Genomic DNA, 24704 nt, shown 5'->3' with positions numbered 1-24704 from the left:
AGATGTCCATGTTCCCTACGGCACATGTGCAGGTTACTAGGACTCGCTAGATGAGGACACATAAGGACCTGCGTGAGACTCAGAATCAGCCAGATATACACAGATGTCTATGTTCCCTACGGCACATGCGCAGGTTACTAGGACTCGCTAGATGAGGACACATAGGGACCCGCATGATACTCAGATATACACAGATGTCTATGTTCCCTACGGCACATGTGCAGGTCACTAGGACTCGCTAGATGAGGACACATAGGGACCTGCGTGAGACTCAGAATCAGCCAGATATACGCAGATGTCTATGTTCCCTACGGCACGTGCAGGTCACTAGGACTCGCTAGATGAGGACACATAGGGACCTGCGTGATACTCAGATATACACAGATGTCTATGTTCCCTACGGCACATGTGCAGGTTACTAGGACTCGCTAGATGAGGACACATAGGGACCTGCGTGATACTCAGAATCAGCCAGATATACACAGATGTCTATGTTCCCTACGGCACATGCGCGGGTCACTAGGACTCGCTAGATGAGGACACATAGGGACCTGCGTGATACTCGGAATCAGCCAGATATACACAGATGTCTATGTTCTCTACAGCACATGTGCAGGTTACTAGGACTCGCTAGATGAGGACACATAGGGACCTGCGTGATACTCGGAATCAGCCAGATATACACAGATGTCTATGTTCCCTACGGCACATGTGCAGGTTACTAGGACTCGCTAGATGAGGACACATAGGGACCTGCGTGATACTCAGATATACACAGATGTCTATGTTCCCTACGGCACATGTGCAGGTCACTAGGACTCGCTAGATGAGGACACATAGGGACCTGCGTGATACTCAGAATCAGCCAGATATACACAGATGTCTATGCTCCCTACGGCACATGTGCAGGTTACTAGGACTCGCTAGATGAGGACACATAGGGACCTGCGTGATACTCAGATATACACAGATGTCTATGTTCCCTACGGCACATGTCCAGGTTTCTAGGACTCGCTAGATGAGGACACATAGGGACCTGCGTGATACTCAGAATCAGTAATATATACACAGATGTCTAGGTTCCCTACGGCACATGTGCAGGTTACTAGGACTCGCTAGATGAGGACACATAGGGACCTGCGTGAGACTCAGATATACACAGATGTCTATGTTCCCTACGGCACATGTCCAGGTTTCTAGGACTCGCTAGATGAGGACACATAGGGACCTGCGTGATACTCAGAATCAGCAATATATACGCAGATGTCTATGTTCCCTACGGCACATGTGCAGGTTACTAGGACTCGCTAGATGAGGACACATAGGGACCTGCGTGAGAATCAGAATCAGCCAGATATACGCAGATGTCTATGTTCCCTACGGCACATGTGCAGGTTACTAGGACTCGCTAGATGAGGACACATAGGGACCTGCGTGATACTCAGATATACACAGATGTCTATGTTCCCTACGGCACATGTGCAGGTTTCTAGGACTCGCTAGATGAGGACACATAGGGACCTGCGTGATACTCAGAATCAGTAATATATACACAGATGTCTAGGTTCCCTACGGCACATGTGCAGGTTACTAGGACTCGCTAGATGAGGACACATAGGGACCTGCGTGAGACTCAGACCAGTCAGATATACACAGATGTCTATGTTCCCTACGGCACATGGGCAGGTTACTAGGACTCGCTAGATGAGGACACATAGGGACCTGCATGATACTCAGATATACACAGATGTCTATGTTCCCTACGGCACATGTGCAGGTTACTAGGACTCGCTAGATGAGGACACATAGGGACCTGCGTGATACTCAGATATACACAGATGTCTATGTTCCCTACAGCACATGTGCAGGTTACTAGGACTCGCTAGATGAGGACACATAGGGACCTGCGTGAGACTCAGAATCAGCCAGATATACACAGATGTCTATGTTCCCTACGGCACATGTGCAGGTTACTAGGACTCGCTAGATGAGGACACATAGGGACCTGCGTGAGACTCGGAATCAGCCAGATATACGCAGATGTCTATGTTCCCTACGGCACATGTGCAGGTTACTAGGACTCGCTAGATGAGGACACATAGGGACCTGCGAGATACTCAGAATCAGCCAGATATACACAGATGTCTATGCTCCCTACGGCACATGTGCAGGTTACTAGGACTCGCTAGATGAGGACACATAGGGACCTGCGTGAGACTCAGAATCAGTCAGATATACACAGATGTCTATGTTCCCTACGGCACATGTGCAGGTTACTAGGACTCGCTAGATGAGGACACATAGGGACCTGCGAGATACTCAGAATCAGCCAGATATACGCAGATGTCTATGTTCCCTACGGCACATGTGCAGGTTACTAGGACTCGCTAGATGAGGACACATAGGGACCTGCGTGAGAATCAGAATCAGCCAGATATACGCAGATGTCTATGTTCCCTACGGCACATGTGCAGGTTACTAGGACTCGCTAGATGAGGACACATAGGGACCTGCGTGATACTCAGATATATACAGATGTCTATGTTCCCTACGGCACATGCGCAGGTTACTAGGACTCTAGATGAGGACACATAGGGATCTGCGTGATACTCAGAATCAGCCAGATATACGCAGATGTCTATGTTCCCTACGGCACATGTGCAGGTCACTAGGACTCGCTAGATGAGGACACATAGGGACCTGCGTGATACTCAGATATACACAGATGTCTATGTTCCCTACGGCACATGTGCAGGTTACTAGGACTCGCTAGATGAGGACACATAGGGACCTGCGTGATACTCAGATATACACAGATGTCTATGTTCCCTACGGCACATGTGCAGGTTACTAGGACTCGCTAGATGAGGACACATAGGGACCTGCATGATACTCAGATATACGCAGATGTCTATGTTCCCTACGGCACATGTGCAGGTTACTAGGACTCGCTAGATGAGGACACATAGGGACCTGCGTGATACTCAGAATCAGTCAGATATACACAGATGTCTATGCTCCCTACGACACATGTGCAGGTTACTAGGACTCGCTAGATGAGGACACATAGGGACCTGCGTGATACTCAGATATACGCAGATGTCTATGTTCCCTACGACACATGTGCAGGTTACTAGGACTCGCTAGATGAGGACACATAGGGACCCGCGTGATACTCAGATATACACAGATGTCTATGTTCCCTACGGCACGTGCAGGTCACTAGGACTCGCTAGATGAGGACACATAGCGACCTGCGTGAGACTCGGAATCAGCCAGATATACGCAGATGTCTATGTTCCCTACGGCACATGTGCAGGTTACTAGGACTCGCTAGATGAGGACACATAGGGACCTGCGTGATACTCAGACATCTGCGTATATCTGGCTGATTCCGAGTATCACGCAGGTCCCTATGTGTCCTCATCTAGCGAGTCCTAGTGACCTGCACATGTGCCGTAGGGAACATAGACATCTGCGTATATCTGGCTGATTCCGAGTCTCACGCAGGTCGCTATGTGTCCTCATCTAGCGAGTCCTAGTGACCTGCACGTGCCGTAGGGAACATAGACATCTGTGTATATCTGAGTATCACGCGGGTCCCTATGTGTCCTCATCTAGCGAGTCCTAGTAACCTGCGCATGTGCCGTAGGGAACATAGACATCTGTGTATATCTGGCTGATTCTGAGTATCACGCAGGTCCCTATGTGTCCTCATCTAGCGAGTCCTAGTGACCTGCGCATGTGCCGTAGGGAACATAGACATCTGTGTATATCTGGCTGATTCTGAGTATCACGCAGGTCCCTATGTGTCCTCATCTAGCGAGTCCTAGTGACCTGCACATGTGCCGTAGGCAACATAGACATCTGTCTATATCTGAGTATCACGCAGGTCCCTATGTGTCCTCATCTAGCGAGTCCTAGTAACCTGCGCATGTGCCGTAGGGAACATAGACATCTGTGTATATCTGAGTATCACGCGGGTCCCTATGTGTCCTCATCTAGCGAGTCCTAGTAACCTGCGCATGTGCCGTAGGGAACATAGACATCTGTGTATATCTGGCTGATTCTGAGTATCACGCAGGTCCCTATGTGTCCTCATCTAGCGAGTCCTAGTGACCTGCACATGTGCCGTAGGGAACATAGACATCTGCGTATATCTGGCTGATTCCATGTTCCCTACGGCACATGTGCAGGTTACTAGGACTCGCTAGATGAGGACACATAGGGACCTGCGTGAGAATCAGCCAGATATACACAGATGTCTATGTTCCCTACGGCACATGCGCGGATCACTAGGACTCGCTAGATGAGGACACATAGGGACCTGCGTGATACTCGGAATCAGCCAGATATACACAGATGTCTATGTTCCCTACAGCACATGTGCAGGTTACTAGGACTCGCTAGATGAGGACACATAGGGACCTGCATGATACTCAGATATACACAGATGTCTATGTTCCCTACGGCACATGTGCAGGTTACTAGGACTCGCTAGATGAGGACACATAGGGACCTGCGTGATACTCAGATATACACAGATGTCTATGTTCCCTACGGCACATGTGCAGGTTACTAGGACTCGCTAGATGAGGACACATAGGGACCTGCGTGAGACTCGGAATCAGCCAGATATACGCAGATGTCTATGTTCCCTACGGCACATGTGCAGGTTACTAGGACTCGCTAGATGAGGACACATAGGGACCTGCGAGATACTCAGAATCAGTCAGATATACACAGATGTCTATGTTCCCTACAGCACATGTGCAGGTTACTAGGACTCGCTAGATGAGGACACATAGGGACCTGCGTGAGAATCAGAATCAGCCAGATATACGCAGATGTCTATGTTCCCTACGGCACATGTGCAGGTTACTAGGACTCGCTAGATGAGGACACATAGGGACCTGCGTGAGACTCAGATATACACAGATGTCTATGTTCCCTACGGCACATGTGCAGGTTACTAGGACTCGCTAGATGAGGACACATAGGGACCTGCGTGATACTCAGATATATACAGATGTCTATGTTCCCTACGGCACATGCGCAGGTTACTAGGACTCTAGATGAGGACACATAGGGACCTGCATGATACTCAGATATACGCAGATGTCTATGTTCCCTACGGCACATGTGCAGGTTACTAGGACTCGCTAGATGAGGACACATAGGGACCTGCGTGATACTCAGAATCAGCCAGATATACACAGATGTCTATGCTCCCTACGGCACATGTGCAGGTCACTAGGACTCGCTAGATGAGGACACATAGGGACCTGCGTGATACTCAGATATACACAGATGTCTATGTTCCCTACGGCACATGCGCAGGTTACTAGGACTCGCTAGATGAGGACACATAGGGACCTGCGTGATACTCAGAATCACCCAGATATAGACAGATGTCTATGTTGCCTACGGCACATGTGCAGGTCACTAGGACTCGCTAGATGAGGACACATAGGGACCTGCGTGATACTCAGAATCAGCCAGATATACACAGATGTCTATGTTCCCTACGGCACATGCGCAGGTCACTAGGACTCGCTAGATGAGGACACATAGGGACCTGCGTGATACTCAGAATCAGTCAGATATACGCAGATGTCCATGTTCCCTACGGCACATGTGCAGGTTACTAGGACTCGCTAGATGAGGACACATAAGGACCTGCGTGAGACTCAGAATCAGCCAGATATACACAGATGTCTATGTTCCCTACGGCACATGCGCAGGTTACTAGGACTCGCTAGATGAGGACACATAGGGACCCGCATGATACTCAGATATACACAGATGTCTATGTTCCCTACGGCACATGTGCAGGTCACTAGGACTCGCTAGATGAGGACACATAGGGACCTGCGTGAGACTCAGAATCAGCCAGATATACGCAGATGTCTATGTTCCCTACGGCACGTGCAGGTCACTAGGACTCGCTAGATGAGGACACATAGGGACCTGCGTGATACTCAGATATACACAGATGTCTATGTTCCCTACGGCACATGTGCAGGTTACTAGGACTCGCTAGATGAGGACACATAGGGACCTGCGTGATACTCAGAATCAGCCAGATATACACAGATGTCTATGTTCCCTACGGCACATGCGCGGGTCACTAGGACTCGCTAGATGAGGACACATAGGGACCTGCGTGATACTCGGAATCAGCCAGATATACACAGATGTCTATGTTCTCTACAGCACATGTGCAGGTTACTAGGACTCGCTAGATGAGGACACATAGGGACCTGCGTGATACTCGGAATCAGCCAGATATACACAGATGTCTATGTTCCCTACGGCACATGTGCAGGTTACTAGGACTCGCTAGATGAGGACACATAGGGACCTGCGTGATACTCAGATATACACAGATGTCTATGTTCCCTACGGCACATGTGCAGGTCACTAGGACTCGCTAGATGAGGACACATAGGGACCTGCGTGATACTCAGAATCAGCCAGATATACACAGATGTCTATGCTCCCTACGGCACATGTGCAGGTTACTAGGACTCGCTAGATGAGGACACATAGGGACCTGCGTGATACTCAGATATACACAGATGTCTATGTTCCCTACGGCACATGTCCAGGTTTCTAGGACTCGCTAGATGAGGACACATAGGGACCTGCGTGATACTCAGAATCAGTAATATATACACAGATGTCTAGGTTCCCTACGGCACATGTGCAGGTTACTAGGACTCGCTAGATGAGGACACATAGGGACCTGCGTGAGACTCAGATATACACAGATGTCTATGTTCCCTACGGCACATGTCCAGGTTTCTAGGACTCGCTAGATGAGGACACATAGGGACCTGCGTGATACTCAGAATCAGCAATATATACGCAGATGTCTATGTTCCCTACGGCACATGTGCAGGTTACTAGGACTCGCTAGATGAGGACACATAGGGACCTGCGTGAGAATCAGAATCAGCCAGATATACGCAGATGTCTATGTTCCCTACGGCACATGTGCAGGTTACTAGGACTCGCTAGATGAGGACACATAGGGACCTGCGTGATACTCAGATATACACAGATGTCTATGTTCCCTACGGCACATGTGCAGGTTTCTAGGACTCGCTAGATGAGGACACATAGGGACCTGCGTGATACTCAGAATCAGTAATATATACACAGATGTCTAGGTTCCCTACGGCACATGTGCAGGTTACTAGGACTCGCTAGATGAGGACACATAGGGACCTGCGTGAGACTCAGACCAGTCAGATATACACAGATGTCTATGTTCCCTACGGCACATGTGCAGGTTACTAGGACTCGCTAGATGAGGACACATAGGGACCTGCATGATACTCAGATATACACAGATGTCTATGTTCCCTACGGCACATGTGCAGGTTACTAGGACTCGCTAGATGAGGACACATAGGGACCTGCGTGATACTCAGATATACACAGATGTCTATGTTCCCTACAGCACATGTGCAGGTTACTAGGACTCGCTAGATGAGGACACATAGGGACCTGCGTGAGACTCAGAATCAGCCAGATATACACAGATGTCTATGTTCCCTACGGCACATGTGCAGGTTACTAGGACTCGCTAGATGAGGACACATAGGGACCTGCGTGAGACTCGGAATCAGCCAGATATACGCAGATGTCTATGTTCCCTACGGCACATGTGCAGGTTACTAGGACTCGCTAGATGAGGACACATAGGGACCTGCGAGATACTCAGAATCAGCCAGATATACACAGATGTCTATGCTCCCTACGGCACATGTGCAGGTTACTAGGACTCGCTAGATGAGGACACATAGGGACCTGCGTGAGACTCAGAATCAGTCAGATATACACAGATGTCTATGTTCCCTACGGCACATGTGCAGGTTACTAGGACTCGCTAGATGAGGACACATAGGGACCTGCGAGATACTCAGAATCAGCCAGATATACGCAGATGTCTATGTTCCCTACGGCACATGTGCAGGTTACTAGGACTCGCTAGATGAGGACACATAGGGACCTGCGTGAGAATCAGAATCAGCCAGATATACGCAGATGTCTATGTTCCCTACGGCACATGTGCAGGTTACTAGGACTCGCTAGATGAGGACACATAGGGACCTGCGTGATACTCAGATATATACAGATGTCTATGTTCCCTACGGCACATGCGCAGGTTACTAGGACTCTAGATGAGGACACATAGGGATCTGCGTGATACTCAGAATCAGCCAGATATACGCAGATGTCTATGTTCCCTACGGCACATGTGCAGGTCACTAGGACTCGCTAGATGAGGACACATAGGGACCTGCGTGATACTCAGATATACACAGATGTCTATGTTCCCTACGGCACATGTGCAGGTTACTAGGACTCGCTAGATGAGGACACATAGGGACCTGCGTGATACTCAGATATACACAGATGTCTATGTTCCCTACGGCACATGTGCAGGTTACTAGGACTCGCTAGATGAGGACACATAGGGACCTGCATGATACTCAGATATACGCAGATGTCTATGTTCCCTACGGCACATGTGCAGGTTACTAGGACTCGCTAGATGAGGACACATAGGGACCTGCGTGATACTCAGAATCAGTCAGATATACACAGATGTCTATGCTCCCTACGACACATGTGCAGGTTACTAGGACTCGCTAGATGAGGACACATAGGGACCTGCGTGATACTCAGATATACGCAGATGTCTATGTTCCCTACGGCACATGCGCAGGTTACTAGGACTCGCTAGATGAGGACACATAGGGACCTACGTGATACTCAGATATACGCAGATGTCTATGTTCCCTACGGCACATGCGCAGGTTACTAGGACTCGCTAGATGAGGACACATAGGGACCTACATAAGATTCCTGCCTACTTAGGAGAATAATGGTAGAAGGTATTTATACCAGGCCGCGATGCCTGATATACAGCTAAGCAGGAATAGCATCACAGCAGTAGCTCTCGCACAATTCATAGCAGTCATATAGTTCTCCCCATGCGGAGCCCAAACTAGTGGTAAATCTGCACAAGGCTGTCATACACTAAACCCCAATAAGTAAATGGTTTATATGATGAGTGCAGGAAAGTACAGAAGCCAGTTCTCTGTGCACTCAGAGGAGTCAGTCAGTCATCTGCTCCCCTGATCGGTCCCTCTGAGGCTCCCCTGATCGGTCCCTCTGAGGCTCCCCTGATCGGTCCCTCTGAGGCTCCCCTGATCGGTCCCTCTGAGGCTCCCCTGATCGGTCCCTCTGAGGCTCTCTTAGAGCTGATCCTTTTCCTGGACCAAGTCCCAGCAGCCATCTCTTTAGGGTTCTGCTGTTAGCTCTGTGTATAGATGCTGTATAGTGAAAGGAATTACACCATTAGGGATCTCAGCGCTTCTCTTTGGATATGACAGGCATTACCAGCTCTGAGGCCTGGCACAGACTGTCCGTGGATAACATAGACCCATGTCCCTTGAAAAGGACAAAAGGAACTGAATGCTGCAGCCACCATGCTCAAGCCAGCAATGCTATGGTAACTTCACTCTGCAGGCCTTGTGATATGATGGAAACGGTCAGGGCAGACAGCATCGGGTACAGGTGCGCAGAGGGAGAGGCGCATAATATCGGATACAGGTGCGCAGAGGGAGAGGCGTATAATATCGGATACAGGGAGGGAGAGGCGTATAATATCGGGTACAGGTGCGCGGAGGGAGAGGCTTATAATATCGGGTACAGGTGCGCGGAGGGAGAGGCATATAATATCGGATACAGGCACAGGGAGGGAGAGGCGTACAATATCGGATACAGGCACAGGGAGGGAGAGGCGTACAATATCGGGTACAGGTGCGCGGAGGGAGAGGCATATAATATCGGATACAGGCACAGGGAGGGAGAGGCGTACAATATCGGGTACAGGTGCACGGAGGGAGAGGCATATAATATATCGGATACAGGCACAGGGAGGGAGAGGCGTACAATATCGGATACAGGCACAGGGAGGGAGAGGCGTACAATATCGGATACAGGCACAGGGAGGGACAGGCGTATAATATCGGGTACAGGCGCGCGGAGGGAGAGGCATAATATCGGATACAGGCACAGGGAGGGACAGGCGTATAATATCGGGTATAGGTGCGCAGAGGGAGAGGCGCATAATATCGGGTACAGGCACAGGGAGGGAGAGACTTATAATATCGGGTACAGGTGCACGGAGGGAGAGGCATATAATATCGGATACAGGCACAGGGAGGGAGAGGCGTACAATATCGGATACAGGCACAGGGAGGGAGAGGCGTACAATATCGGATACAGGCACAGGGAGGGACAGGCGTATAATATCGGGTACAGGCGCGCGGAGGGAGAGGCATAATATCGGATACAGGCACAGGGAGGGACAGGCGTATAATATCGGGTATAGGTGCGCAGAGGGAGAGGCGTATAATATCGGGTATAGGTGCGCGGAGGGAGAGGCGTATAATATCGGGTACAGGTGCGCGGAGGGAGAGGTGCACAGCATCGGGTACAGGTGCGCGGAGGGAGAGGCGTGTAGCATCGGGTACAAGCACAAGGGAGGGAGAGGCGTGTAGCATCGGGTACAGGTGTGCGGAGGGAGAGGCGTGTAGCATCAGGTACAGGTGCGGGGAGGGAGAGGCGTGTAGCATCAGGTACAGGTGCGCGGAGGGAGAGGTGCACAGCATCGGGTACAGGTGCGCGGAGGGAGAGGCGCACAGCATCGGGTACAAGCACAAGGGAGGGAGAGGCGTGTAGCATCGGGTACAGGTGCGCGGAGGGAGAGGCGTGTAGCATCGGGTACAAGCACAAGGGAGGGAGAGGCGTGTAGCATCGGGTACAGATGTGCGGTGGGAGAGGCGTGTAGCATCAGGTACAGGTGCGTGGAGGGAGAGGTGCACAGCATCGGGTAAAGGTGCGCGGAGGGAGAGGCGTGTAGCATCGGGTACAAGCACAGGGAGGGAGAGGCGTGTAGCATCTGGTACAGGTGTGCGGTGGGAGAGGCGTGTAGCATCAGGTACAGGTGCGTGGAGGGAGAGGTGCACAGCATCGGGTACAGGTGCGCGGAGGGAGAGGCGTGTAGCATCGGGTACAAGCACAAGGGAGGGAGAGGCGTGTAGCATCGGGTACAGGTGTGCGGAGGGAGAGGCGTGTAGCATCAGGTACAGGTGCGGGGAGGGAGAGGCGTGTAGCATCAGGTACAGGTGCGCGGAGGGAGAGGTGCACAGCATCGGGTACAGGTGCGCGGAGGGAGAGGCGCACAGCATCGGGTACAGGTGCGCGGAGGGAGAGGCGCACAGCATCGGGTACAGGTGCGCGGAGGGAGAGGCGCACAGCATCGGGTACAGGTGCGCGGAGGGAGAGGCGCACAGCATCGGGTACAGGTGCGCGGAGGGAGAGGCGCGTAGCATCGGGTACAGGTGCGCGGAGGGAGAGGCGCGTAGCATCGGGTACAGGTGCGCGGAGGGAGAGGCGCGTAGCATCGGGTACAGGTGCGCGGAGGGAGAGGCGCGTAGCATCCGGTACAGGTGCGCGGAGGGAGAGGCGCGTAGCATCCGGTACAGGTGCGCGGAGGGAGAGGCGCGTAGCATCCGGTACAGGTGCGCGGAGGGAGAGGCGCACAGCATCGGGTACAGGTGCGCGGAGGGAGAGGCGTGTAGCATCGGGTACAAGCACAAGGGAGGGAGAGGCGTGTAGCATCGGGTACAGATGTGCGGTGGGAGAGGCGTGTAGCATCAGGTACAGGTGCGTGGAGGGAGAGGTGCACAGCATCGGGTAAAGGTGCGCGGAGGGAGAGGCGTGTAGCATCGGGTACAAGCACAGGGAGGGAGAGGCGTGTAGCATCTGGTACAGGTGTGCGGTGGGAGAGGCGTGTAGCATCAGGTACAGGTGCGTGGAGGGAGAGGTGCACAGCATCGGGTACAGGTGCGCGGAGGGAGAGGCGTGTAGCATCGGGTACAAGCACAAGGGAGGGAGAGGCGTGTAGCATCGGGTACAGGTGTGCGGAGGGAGAGGCGTGTAGCATCAGGTACAGGTGCGGGGAGGGAGAGGCGTGTAGCATCAGGTACAGGTGCGCGGAGGGAGAGGTGCACAGCATCGGGTACAGGTGCGCGGAGGGAGAGGCGCACAGCATCGGGTACAAGCACAAGGGAGGGAGAGGCGTGTAGCATCGGGTACAGGTGTGCGGTGGGAGAGGCGTGTAGCATCAGGTACAGGTGCGTGGAGGGAGTGGCGTATAGCATCGGGTACAGGTGCGCGGAGGGAGAGGCGTATAGCATCGGGTACAGGTGCGCGGAGGGAGAGGCGCACAGCATCGGGTACAAGCACAAGGGAGGGAGAGGCGTGTAGCATCGGGTACAGGTGTGCGGAGGGAGAGGCGTGTAGCATCAGGTACAGGTGCGCGGAGGGAGAGGTGCACAGCATCAGGTACAGGTGCGCGGAGGGAGAGGTGTGTAGCATCGGGTACAAGCACAGGGAGGGAGAGGCGTGTAGCATCGGGTACAGGTGTGCGGAGGGAGAGGCTGTCTCCATATAACAGATGTGTCACCCCTGCAGGTTACAGAAGGGGACCCCGTAACGTGCCAGGTGGTAGGGAGTGATCGATGGGTGCTGGCTGGAATCCTGACTGGCGGTGGGCTTAAGTCATATGGCCCATTCCTCTACACCCGCACCTCCTATTACAGCGACTGGGTTTCAGCTTGTACCAAGGAGGAGGGGGAAGCCGTCACCACTATGGTCTCTATAAATACAGAGGTACAGCCTGGCGCCCGTCTGGCACAGGAGCGATCCGCAGTAACAGAGATAATACAGCAGAGCTACACCGAGAAATCAGAGGCCCTGTATTATGATTATTACAATGGAAACCCACTAGAGAATTCCAACGGGCACCAGGCTCACCCGAGTGTCCCTCTCATGCTCTGTATTGTTCTGCTAGTAACCTATATAAAGACAAGCGTGCTGTGTGTCCGTCTGCTCTGTGCCCCTATAGCCAGGCTCTATACACAATGCCCATGACATACATACATAACAAGAGATATGGTAAGAACTTAACCTTTGTTATCTCTGTTTCTACGAAGTCCACAGGGTTGACCTTGGGGTATAGGTTGGGAACCAAATCCGGGCACCACGCAGTTAAAGCTTTTTAGCTCCCAGGATGCACTTGGGTCCACTCTCCCTATAAGCCCGCCCCCCAGCCAGAGGCACCTCAGTTTGTAAGTAGCCAAAGGCCGGAGGAGGAGAAAAAAAGAGAGAGAAAACTGGAACACTCAATAACATACTCACAGAAAAGGAGACGGGAAACCGGTGACCAGTAACACAGCCCATATGAAGCCAGGTGTGTCAGGGCGGGCGCCCTGTGGACCCTATGGACTTCGTAGAAACAGAGATAACAAAGGTAAGTTCTTACCATATCTCTTGTTTTCTACTTCAGGGTCCATAGGGGTCCACAGGGTTGACCTTGGGGATGTCCCAAAGCAGTTCAACCAAGGGTGGGGATGCTCCTGTGCTGAGAGGAGAATCCATCGCCAAAAAGGAAGCATCCTAAGAGGCAAAGGTAACCAATGCCTAGAACCTTAAAAAGGTGTGGACAGAAGACCACGTGGTCACCTAGTAAGGCAAAACAGCCGAGGCGCCACAGCGAGCCGCCCACGAGGGTTACATGGCCCGAGAAAAAACAAGCATCAACAACAGAAAGGCCTACCCATGTGTAGGACCCTGAAGAAGACATACAAGGCCATCCAGCCAACATTACATTATAGGCCGGCCATCCTTTCCTGTGAAAACCAGAAACCGCAGACCACCAATAAGGAGTCCGATTTCCATAAGGAACTTGAACGGATCACATAAAGCCAAAGAGGCCGGACCACAGTCAATGAGACCACCCCAGCCGAGAGGACTGGGGACTGAATGGCCGTACCATAAGTTCCAGAATAATATGGAACCTAAAAACCACTCTAAGAAGAAACACAGGGCGAGAGCAACTCGCACCCTGACATGATGCCCTCCAGAAGAGGGAGCCACAAGAGAACGCTCCCAAATCAGACACTCTCCTGGGAGAGAGAGAGAGAGAGAGAGAGATTAAACAATAGACCATGTAATGGCTATCACAACCAGCGGTTCTATTGACTGTCCCCGGAGGGAAGAAAGAACCACTACTAACTCCCCAGGAGTCCCTAGGGAGGACAAGTGGAGGCATAATCCAGAAAACACTCCAAAGGATGAACTGGATACCAGAGTGGAGCAATTCCATATCTTAACAATACCGACAGTGTAGAGATCCACACTGTCAGGAAGGCCAGGCCGAGGGCGAAACCCAAGCCAGCCGGAAGGAATGCCAGAATATCTGGAAATCCTGGACACCGGAGGATCGTATCGACAGGTACGATCCCATAAGAATTATGTATGCCACAGTCCGTGGCAGATCCCAGCAAAGTCTGGCCTATCTGCTCTAAACATCTCAATGAAGACAGAGCCAGGGAAGCCCTAGGACCACAATAGGGGCGCAGTCAAAGACAAACGATCCAGGTCCAGGGAAAAACAAGGACCCTGAGACAACAGGTCCAGATAGTGAAGCAGTAGGAAAGGAGCATCAATGAGGAGACTCCGAAAATCTTAGTACCAGTGATGACTGGGACGAACTGGAACCCCCAGAAGGACAGCCCCTCCGTCTCGAATTAAACTTCCGAAGACCTCGAGGAAGAAGGGAGACCAGAGGACACAGGTACACAAAGTGGAAGGACCACTTCACTGACAAAGAGTCACTGAAGGTAGCTTCAGTACTCCTAGAGCTGGACTGTAACACCGGTAATGTGTGATAGAGTCAGAAGGCCATGAGGATCAATCACCTCAGGGAGGCCCCCTCTGCTCACCAGGAGATGAAACCTCTCTTGGAGAAAAGACTAGTCCCCGGGAAGCACGTCGTGACGGCTGAGGAAGCCCGCTTCCCAATGGAGAGCTCCGGGAATGAACACTGCAGAGTTGGCCAGGAGAAGACCCTTGGACTATGTCAGAATGTATGACATTCCTGTCATTGCCACCCAACTACCAGTGTTGCCTAGATGGAAGCCACTGTTGTGACACTGTCGGACTGAACCTATTCAGGTTTACCGTGACATATGGGTTAGGCCAGAGTGAAGGCCCAAGACAGCCTAAAGTACCAACAAGTTAAGTGGCAGGGCGGAAGCGACAGACGTCCAACTGCCCCTAAACGAACGCGGACCAGACACTGTCTGTAGCAAAGAATACCCTGGACGAGATGGTCATAGCCACCCGGACAGAGACCAACTCGCCTCCGGAGAAAGCATCATCGTTCGAACAGCGATCAGATGGAAAAAACTCGAACCATCTGGAGAGGAGGCAATTATGGCAAGGCCTGGAATGGAACTGAGCACATTCCACCCTACCAAAAGGTAGACACTCTGGGAGACCGCGCATCACAAAGAGTAATGACATATGTCGACTGCGTAGACATCCGCACACTCCAAGTTGAAGAGTGGAGATCTTGTCTTACGCCAAAAAAATTCTCAGATTCTGAGAATCCAGCAGGGCTTCCAGATGAAGAAAACCCTGTGAGGGATGCAGGGAGGACTTTTTCTCCGTTGACTAATTATCTGTGCCGAGAAGAAGCCACGGTTATCCTGACCTGGCGGTAAAGTACCTTGGTGATCCTGCTAAAAGCAGGCCGCCGTCCAGAGAAAGGAGCATTCGGATACACTGAACAGGTGAACCGTCAGAAAATCCATAACGCTGGTAAACCCCGGTGGAGTTGAGGACAGTCCCAAAATGCAGAGCCCGAAACTTACAAGTGTTGCTGTGGCACAGCAAACCTGAACCCATGCTGATGAGAGGGCTCTGTAGCTACCCGTAGGTACGTATCCTGAACACTCAGATATACCATAAAATCCCCAGGTTCCAAACGTCGAATGATGGAGCATGGAGGATTCCACCTGAGTCCAGGTACCCTTGGAATCTGATTCAGGGATTTGAGACAGAGTAGGCAAATGAGGACCAGTCGGTCACTGCCCCAGAAAGAAAGTAGAACAACCAGTCCCTCGCTGAGATAGTGAGGCTGGCCGAAATAGCTCTGCTTACCGCAAAGACTGTATAGCTTTCTGGGATTGTAAGGCCCTGATCGGGTCTGAAGAAGGGCCCGTGTAACAACGCCTGTGAGGAGGCCGCCTGAGCAATGAGAGGCCGTTGAGAATCAGTACTTCACTCTGGAATCCCCCAGATGTAGACCTGTCCCGTCAGGCTGAAGGTTTATCCTCAGGCGTAGAAGCAGGGTCGTCCGGAAGTCCAGGACTGCTCGGTACTGGATAGGGTGGCCCCCGAGCAGGCCGACAGCCTAGGAAAAAACAGGCCTTTAGGATGACCCTGAGGACAAAAAGACTTAACAGAGTTAGTCTGAATGTAGTGGGAGTAGCTAAAGACGGTATCTCTCCATTAGTGATACTGCCAATGATGCAACAATCTTGTCAAGGTCAGGACCAAACAAGATCTTCCCCATGGAAGGAGTCTGCACCTCTGCTTTCCCATAACGTAGCCATAGGGTACTGCGGCGGATACAGACGCCGCCGAAACCCTGAAAGTTAGAAGCCCGGCATCCAATGTAGGTAATCCCACATATGACCACTGCATATTTTATGTGAACGGCAAAAGATATTTGAACCCCATACGCATTGGAGGGGAAAAACGTTACAAAAGCATCAGCCCAGTATGTAACAGTATTAACCAACCATGCGATGGCCATGGTAGGACGGGCAACAGGCCCTGAAAACGAGTACATAGATTTCAGGCAAAGTTACCACCTACGGATCCGGAAAATCCGTCCAGGCTGGGATGGGAGGCATATTAAGGCCTGTAACCCGACGAGTAACATACAAATCCACCTCAGAAGGAGATTTCCATTACTTGTGAAGACCCTCAGGGAATGGGAAACAGGAGGCATTTGTGACTCCTCATATCCGGCGACAGCCTGACTCCCGCCATGAGATCCACCCGCTGAGCAGAAACGGGAAATGTATGATACAGGTGCAGGATCGACATTCTCTATATCCAGAATGAACCTGGCCACCAGCCCCAAAGCAGGGATAATAATACTTGAAATCGTCTCCCCCCGTGTGAGAGGGAAATAGCCGAATACACCCTACAGTTCACGGCGGAGCCACTGGGAAGTAACCACAGGGCGTATATCACGCCATTTAGTATTTCGTAGAAAACGACATCCACCAGGGTAGCAGTTGTGGTAATCCCTGCAAGGGGAATGACAGACCGATGTGGTATCGGAGGTAATTCATGTACTGTGAAAAACCCCGGCAGGGAGCGATAGTCTGTGACACAGGGGTAAAGTGCAAGAAATTGCGAGATACCCAGAGTTGAAAAGGGCAGTATGGTGAAGTAACTCCAAGCGAGTGACGACAATGGGGCCCGCCCGGCGATCCTCAAAGGAGAGGATCCTGAGAAATAAACCGCCCTTTAAGGGGGTCGTGCAAGGGGCCCGGCCCCAGATGGCACTGCATACATAAATCTTTCTGAGTTAAAATCCTCCGCACTAATTCCTGCAGGCTATGACTTGCAGGATAGCAATAATGGGTGCAGTATCGTGTGCAATCTCCTGGTCAGATATATCTGACTATCTTGACGGAAATATTAAGCAGCGCAATACCGATCCTGACTAACGCTAAGATTAGCTGCAGGGACCCATTATCAGCGTATGCAACTCACAGTTCCATCTAAAATATGGCAACGTGCAGCACGTAACAGTATGTGACAAACCTCACAAATATTAACAAGTATATATATGTGAGGTCTCAGAACCACCCCAAGTACAGCTGTATTAGGGCAGATAAAGAAAAGGGATAGATATACACTGACAGGTGAGAGAATAAAGTACAGACAGTCAGAACTAGCATAAGTCACATACAATGCAGAAAAACATATACACTGTACATACATTTGCATGACATATAATATACTGCACAATGCTGCTACATTCAACTGCCCAGATTCTGGGAAGGCTATAGCGCTGTGTACACTCACCCAAAATGGCCAGGTACGCAGGGGGACTGGGCTCACTGACCTCCTAGGAGATCTGCAGCACCACCGAGAGATAATGGCCGCTGGAGACCTCAGAAGAAGCGAGGCCCGCGGAGGAAGCAGCTCAGCGACGCCAGACTGGAGTATTGAAAGGCGCGCTGAGCTGAGGGGAGGAGCCGCTAGCAAATTAGCCCCCCGGGATGCCGTCTCCCGCTGCCGCTATAATCCCTGGTGGGCTAGTGGACACGCGGGGTATGCCTCCATGGAGGGGGGAGCCCGCCACCACCGCTAGCGCCTCCGGTCTGTCCCCAGAGACCGGAGGCATAAGGCTGCATGTACACACGGGTCACCGCAAGCGGTGACTACGTGACTTACCTGTCCCCGTCGATCCGGCAGCAGCCCAGGGATTCCTCCAGAGCCCGGCTAGTACAGACTCTGGGGTCCGGCTGCGATCCCCAGATCTGTACTGGCGTCGCAGCGCCGGCGGGGTGTAGGAGCGGCAGCTTAGACGTCCATTGGACAGTCTGATGCTGCCGCTCTGAAGAGTAGTAAAAAATAATAAAATAAAACTCTTTAAAATAAGTTATAAGCTTAGGGGCTGCTAAGCAGCCCCCTGCAGTAACGGTGACCCGACTCCGGCCGGGCACCAACTTAAACTGAGGTGCCTCTGGCTGAGGGGAGGGGTTATAGGGAGAGTGGACCCAAGTGCATCCTGGGAGCTAAAAGCTTTAACTGCGTGGTGCCCGGATTTGGTTCCCAACCTATACCCCAAGGTCAACCCTGTGGACCCCCTATGGACCCTGAAGTAGAAACATACGTTATCTCCCCCTCTCTGTATTGTTCTGCTAGTAACCTATATAAAGATAAACGTGCTGTGTGTCCGTCTGCTCTGTGCCCCTATACACAATGAACATGACATACATACATACATAAATACATGTGTTATCTCCCCCTCGCTGTATTACATGTGTACTTCTTCTGCCCATTGGCTGGCGCTGCAGAGTACTGAGGCTATAACTAGTTAGGTGCACATGGAATAACATATATAATGGGAGGTTATGGTCATCATTAATAAGAATGTGTGCGTAGGCTGCCAGTTACCCTGAGCCCAGCAGTCTGGCAATCTGCCCCTCTTCATCCCAGGCCTCAGTCACACCACCGACTCTCCGCCCGGCCTGGTCTATCTCTCTTCCTCCCATGCATGCTACATCCTGGAGCGACCAATGGCCACGTCTCTCTCACTCAGCTGCTCCTGGAAGCCACCACAGATGTTGTCCTGGCTATGCATCCGAGTGGCCTGAGCAGCAGATATGGGGGGGTCCCAAGTGTCATGGAAACGATTATAAGTCTACGATGGTTCTGTCAGAGCACAAGAAACCTCCTACTAGGACCACAGAACAGAAATGGAGGATGTACACGTGCGGATCTGTAACCATCTTTTATTGGTTACTCCTGGGAAGCATTCAACCATTAAAGGTTTCATAGACCCCGCTTCCACCGATAATCACTCTACCATCAGGTAACACACACACGCGAGATCTCCGTGTAACACTCTTTATTGAGCGGATGAAGGGGACGTCCTGGATGAGCGCGGTACAGGCATCATGGCTCCGTCATCGTTCGTCCTGCAGCTGGGAGTAGTCCAGCATTTGGCCGGTTGCCTTGATCTGCTCCCAGGACCTGCGCTGTGTCCTCAGCGAGAGCTGCGGGTGACACAGAGACGTCAGCTACAGCGCACACAGTATTTACTGTAACGTCAGGCAGGGGAAGGGTCCGAGGTAGGAGGGGCACTGCCTGTTCATGTCACAGATATAAACCTACCGCCAGCTCTAGTTCATTCCACCAGCACGAGGTCATCTACTCATCTACATGTGACATCAGGACATATCGGTATATACTGCATTACCTCCGCAATCTCCACCTTCCTCTCCCAGGCTCGGAGATTCTTTTCCAGCTCCTCCTGCTCCATCTTCTCCTGCACATAATGCAGAACCTCCGGAACGCGGTAATCACTCAGCTGTGTCCTCAGCTTTTTATTAAGACTTTCAGCCTTTGACCGTTCCTTCCAAATACAACACATGGGAGGATTCACTACTAAGACTCTACTAACACAGATCCACTCATGTTCTTTCTGTCCCACATACAGCCAGTCCTTCCATCTACCCAGCACAGAGCCTGACCTCTCACACTCCACCCAGCCCCTCACACTCCACCCAGCACACAGCCAGCCCCTCACACTCCACCCAGCACACAGCCTGACCTCTCACACTCCACCCAGCCAGCCCCTCACACTCCACCCAGCCAGCCCCTCACACTCCACCCAGCACACAGCCTGACCTCTCACACTCCACCCAGCCAGCCCCTCGCACTCCACCCAGCCAGCCCCTCGCACTCCACCCAGCACACAGCCAGCCCCTCGCACTCCACCCAGCCAGCCCCTCGCACTCCACCCAGCCAGCCCCTCGCACTCCACCCAGCCAGCCCCTCACACTCCACCCAGCCAGCCCCTCACACTCCACCCAGCCAGCCCCTCACACTCCACCCAGCCAGCCCCTCACACTCCACCCAGCCAGCCCCTCACACTCCACCCAGCCAGCCCCTCACACTCCACCCAGCCAGCCCCTCACACTCCACCCAGCACATAGCCTGACCTCTCACACTCCACCCAGCACACAGCCTGACCTCTCACACTCCACCCAGCCAGCCCCTCGCACTCCACCCAGCCAGCCCTTAACACTCCACCCAGCACACAGCCAGCCCCTCGCACTCCAGCCAGCCCCTCACACTCCAGCCAGCACACAGCCAGCCCCTCGCACTCCACCCAGCCAGCCCCTCGCACTCCACCCAGCCAGCCCCTCGCACTCCACCCAGCCAGCCCCTCGCACTCCACCCAGCCAGCCCCTCGCACTCCACCCAGCACACAGCCAGCCCCTCACACTCCACCCAGCCCCTCGCACTCCACCCAGCACACAGCCAGCCCCTCACACTCCACCCAGCCCCTCGCACTCCAGCCAGCCAGCCCCTCACACTCCACCCAGCACATAGCCTGACCTCTCACACTCCACCCAGCCTGACCTCTCACACTCCACCCAGCCAGCCCCTCGCACTCCACCCAGCCAGCCCCTAACACTCCACCCAGCACACAGCCAGCCCCTCGCACTCCACCCAGCCAGCCCCTCACACTCCACCCAGCACACAGCCAGCCCCTCGCACTCCACCCAGCCAGCCCCTCGCACTCCACCCAGCCAGCCCCTCGCACTCCACCCAGCCAGCCCCTCGCACTCCACAAAGCACACAGCCAGTCCCTCACACTCCACCCAGCCAGCCCCTCGCACTCCACCCAGCACACAGCCAGCCCCTCACACTCCACCCAGCACACAGCCAGCCCCTCACACTCCACCCAGCCAGCCCCTCACACTCCACCCAGCCAGCCCCTCACACTCCACCCAGCCAGCCCCTCACACTCCACCCAGCCAGTCCCTCACACTCCACCCAGCCAGTCCCTCACACTCCACCCAGCCAGTCCCTCACACTCCACCCAGTCCCTCACACTCCACCCAGCACACAGCCAGCCCCTCACACTCCACCCCCTCACACTCCACCCAAGACACAGCCAGCCCCTCGCACTCCACCCAGCCCCTCGCACTCCACCCAGCACCTCGCACTCCACCCAGCACCTCGCACTCCACCCAGCACACAGCCAGCCCCTCACACTTCACCCAGCCCCTCGCACGACCCACCCAGCATACAGCCAGTCCCTCACTCCACCCAGCCAGCCCCTCGCACTCCACCCAGCACACAGCCAGCCCCTCACACTCCATCCAGCCCCTCGCACTCCACCCAGCCAGCCCCTCACACTCCACCCAGCACACAGCCAGCCCCTCACACTCCACCCAGCCCCTCGCACTCCATCCAGCACACAGCCAGCCCCTCACACTCTCCTCAGCCCGACCTCTGGCACTCACCACCAGCCTGTGCAAAGCCCAGCCTCTCACACTGACCCCCCACGCAAAGCCTGACCTCTCACCACCACCCCCCCCTCCAGTCAGACCTCTCGCACTCCCCTACAATAACGCACAGCAGAACCTCACACACTCTCCTCCCCTCCCCCCCCCCCCTTCATGCACAAAGCTTCACTACCTGCTCCACTTGTTCGGTTTCCAGCTGAATCCTCTGCAGCATCTCCTTCCTTGTAGAGATCTCTTTGGCCAGATGTATGGACTCCGCCATTGTATTCTGAAGCTTCTTCTGTTAAGATGACAAGAAGTTGTGTCCATCAATAGCAGAGCTGCATGAGCCCCCATTACACAGGACCCCAGCCATATATAGATCTGTACTATCCAGGACCCACTACACTAGGAATTACCATTTACACACCTATGTGTCTGACAATACACAAACATATTCTCTGAAGGCTGCAATGTTTAGAGACCACAGTTCCGTAAAGTGATGGGGGATCGGGGGGACACCCCATCGCTGGGCGACGGGATTGGGGGGACACCCCGTCGCTGGGCGACGGGATTGGGGGGACACCCCGTCGCTGGGCGACGGGATCGGGGGGACACCACGTCGCTGGGCGACGGGGGGCTACGAGGCAGAAATCAGATCTGATACAGGTGCGAAGTGCCTGCTCTAACCAAGTGTGAACTGTAGATGTTGCATTTCCTTTTTTGCTACCAAAAATCAGGTTTTGATCGATAGATAATCTGGCAATAGAATAGGAAGAGTAACCCCCATAGAGGGATCATAGCATCAATCCAGAACTTAAAGGATCTGTCATTTTCCTACAGGACATACACTCAGGGCAAACGCATCTCATTTCAGAACTGGATGTGGCAGAATTGTGCCAGGTGCCACTGCTGTGATCATACCCATTGCCATGTACCACCCTGTGAAATCACAGTGCCCCTGAGGTTTCCTGTGCCCAGTTGTGATGGCATCCAGATACCTTTCTGTCCCTAAACTGTGTTTGATGCCGACCATCACTCTTGTTGAGATGCTATCCCCCAATCTCAGTGACGTGAGCCTGCAGTGAGAATCTGAGGTCTGAGACCAGCCAGCCGTACACGGAACAGTCATACAGAAATAAGCAGCGTCTCCCCTGGAACATACAATAGCTGTCTCCAAAGACATATCCTTAATAGGAGGTGTTGTGACGTGTCTGCCGCTCAGCAGCCTCCGAGACCAGGTAATAAGTAATGGGAAGAACCAATGAAACGCAAAGTGACTGCTGCAGGTTCCCACTTTCCCAGGACATCTCCGAGTAGGAGGATTTATCTGAGCAGTAATTACTAATATTCAGGCTTTGAAGCACTTCTAGGGTTGGCTGGCACACACCAGCCTGAGGAAGAAAGGTAACTATACAGCCAATCCTCACCCATTCCTCACCGTCAGCCAGAGAACATCCCCTGAAGACACTGCCATAGAGTCACCGTCATATAGACAACGTCCCCTGAGGACACTGCCATAGAGTCACAGTCATATAGACAACGTCCCCTGAGGACACTGCCATAGAGTCACCGTCATATAGAGAACATCCCCTGCGGACACTGCCATAGAGTCACCGTCATATAGACAACGTCCCCTGAGGACACTGCCATAGAGTCACCGTCATATAGAGAATGTCCCCTACGGACACTGCCATAGAGTCACAGTCATATAGAGAACGTTCCCTGAGGACACTGCCATAGAGTCACAGTCATACAGAGAACGTCCCCTGAGGACACTGCCATAGAGTCACAGTCATATAGAGAATGTCCGCTGCGGACACTGCCATAGAGTCACAGTCATACAGAGAACGTCCCCTGAGGACACTGCCATAGAGTCACAGTCATATAGAGAACGTTCCCTGAGGACACTGCCATAGAGTCACAGTCATACAGAGAACGTCCCCTGAGGACACTGCCATAGAGTCACAGTCATATAGAGAATGTCCGCTGCGGACACTGCCATAGAGTCACAGTCATATAGAGAATGTCTCCTACGGACACTGCCATAGAGTCACAGTCATATAGAGAACGTCCCCTGAGGACACTGCCATATAGAGTCACCGTCATATAGAGAACGTCCCCTGCGGACACTGCCATATAGAGTCACCGTCATATAGAGAACATCCCCTGCGGACACTGCCATATAGAGTCACCGTCATATAGAAAATGTCCCCTGCGGACACTGCCATAGAGTCACAGTTATATAGAGAATGTCCCCTGCGGACACTGCCATAGAGTCACAGTCATATAGAGAACGTCCCCTGCGGACACTGCCATAGAGTCACAGTCATATAGAGAACGTTCCCTGCGGACACTGCCATATAGAGTCGCCGTCATATAGAGAATGTCCCCTGCGGACACTGCCATAGAGTCAACGTCATATGGAGAATGTCCCCTGCGGACACTGCCATAGAGTCACCGTCATACAGAGAACGTCCCCTACGGACACTGCCATAGAGTCACAGTCATATAGAGAACGTCCCCTGAGGACACTGCCATATAGAGTCACCGTCATATAGAGAACGTCCCCTGCGGACACTGCCATATAGAGTCACCGTCATATAGAGAACATCCCCTGCGGACACTGCCATATAGAGTCACCGTCATATAGAAAATGTCCCCTGCGGACACTGCCATAGAGTCACAGTTATATAGAGAATGTCCCCTGCGGACACT

At 52.8% G+C, this 24704-nt stretch overlaps 2 protein-coding genes across 2 annotated transcripts in view; one reads left to right on the top strand and one right to left on the bottom strand.

The window, feature by feature from the left end:
* Window positions 1-13080, top strand: part of PRSS54 (serine protease 54) — a 50964-nt gene extending 37884 nt beyond the window's left edge. Inside the window, exons 5-6 of the mRNA XM_088456854.1 lie at window positions 9411-9529; window positions 12562-13080. Of these exons, the coding sequence (XP_088312980.1) occupies window positions 9411-9529; window positions 12562-13020 (578 nt within the window). The 3' untranslated portion in view covers window positions 13021-13080. The remainder of the gene's footprint in view (window positions 1-9410; window positions 9530-12561) is intronic.
* Window positions 13081-19504: 6424 nt separating this feature from the next.
* CFAP263 (cilia and flagella associated protein 263) overlaps window positions 19505-24704 on the bottom strand; it is a 29597-nt gene continuing 24397 nt past the window's right edge. The window contains exons 7-9 of the mRNA XM_088456853.1: window positions 22180-22287; window positions 19946-20101; window positions 19505-19742 (exon numbers count right to left, since the gene is read on the bottom strand). Of these exons, the coding sequence (XP_088312979.1) occupies window positions 19653-19742; window positions 19946-20101; window positions 22180-22287 (354 nt within the window). The 3' untranslated portion in view covers window positions 19505-19652. The remainder of the gene's footprint in view (window positions 19743-19945; window positions 20102-22179; window positions 22288-24704) is intronic.

The sequence above is a fragment of the Taudactylus pleione genome, unplaced genomic scaffold (genome assembly GCF_031769625.1).
Source record: "Taudactylus pleione unplaced genomic scaffold, aTauple2 ptg000724l, whole genome shotgun sequence".
Taxonomy (NCBI): domain Eukaryota; kingdom Metazoa; phylum Chordata; class Amphibia; order Anura; family Myobatrachidae; genus Taudactylus; species Taudactylus pleione.
The sequence above is the reverse complement of the archived record's forward strand: the minus strand, read 5'-3'. Positions and strand labels throughout refer to the sequence as shown.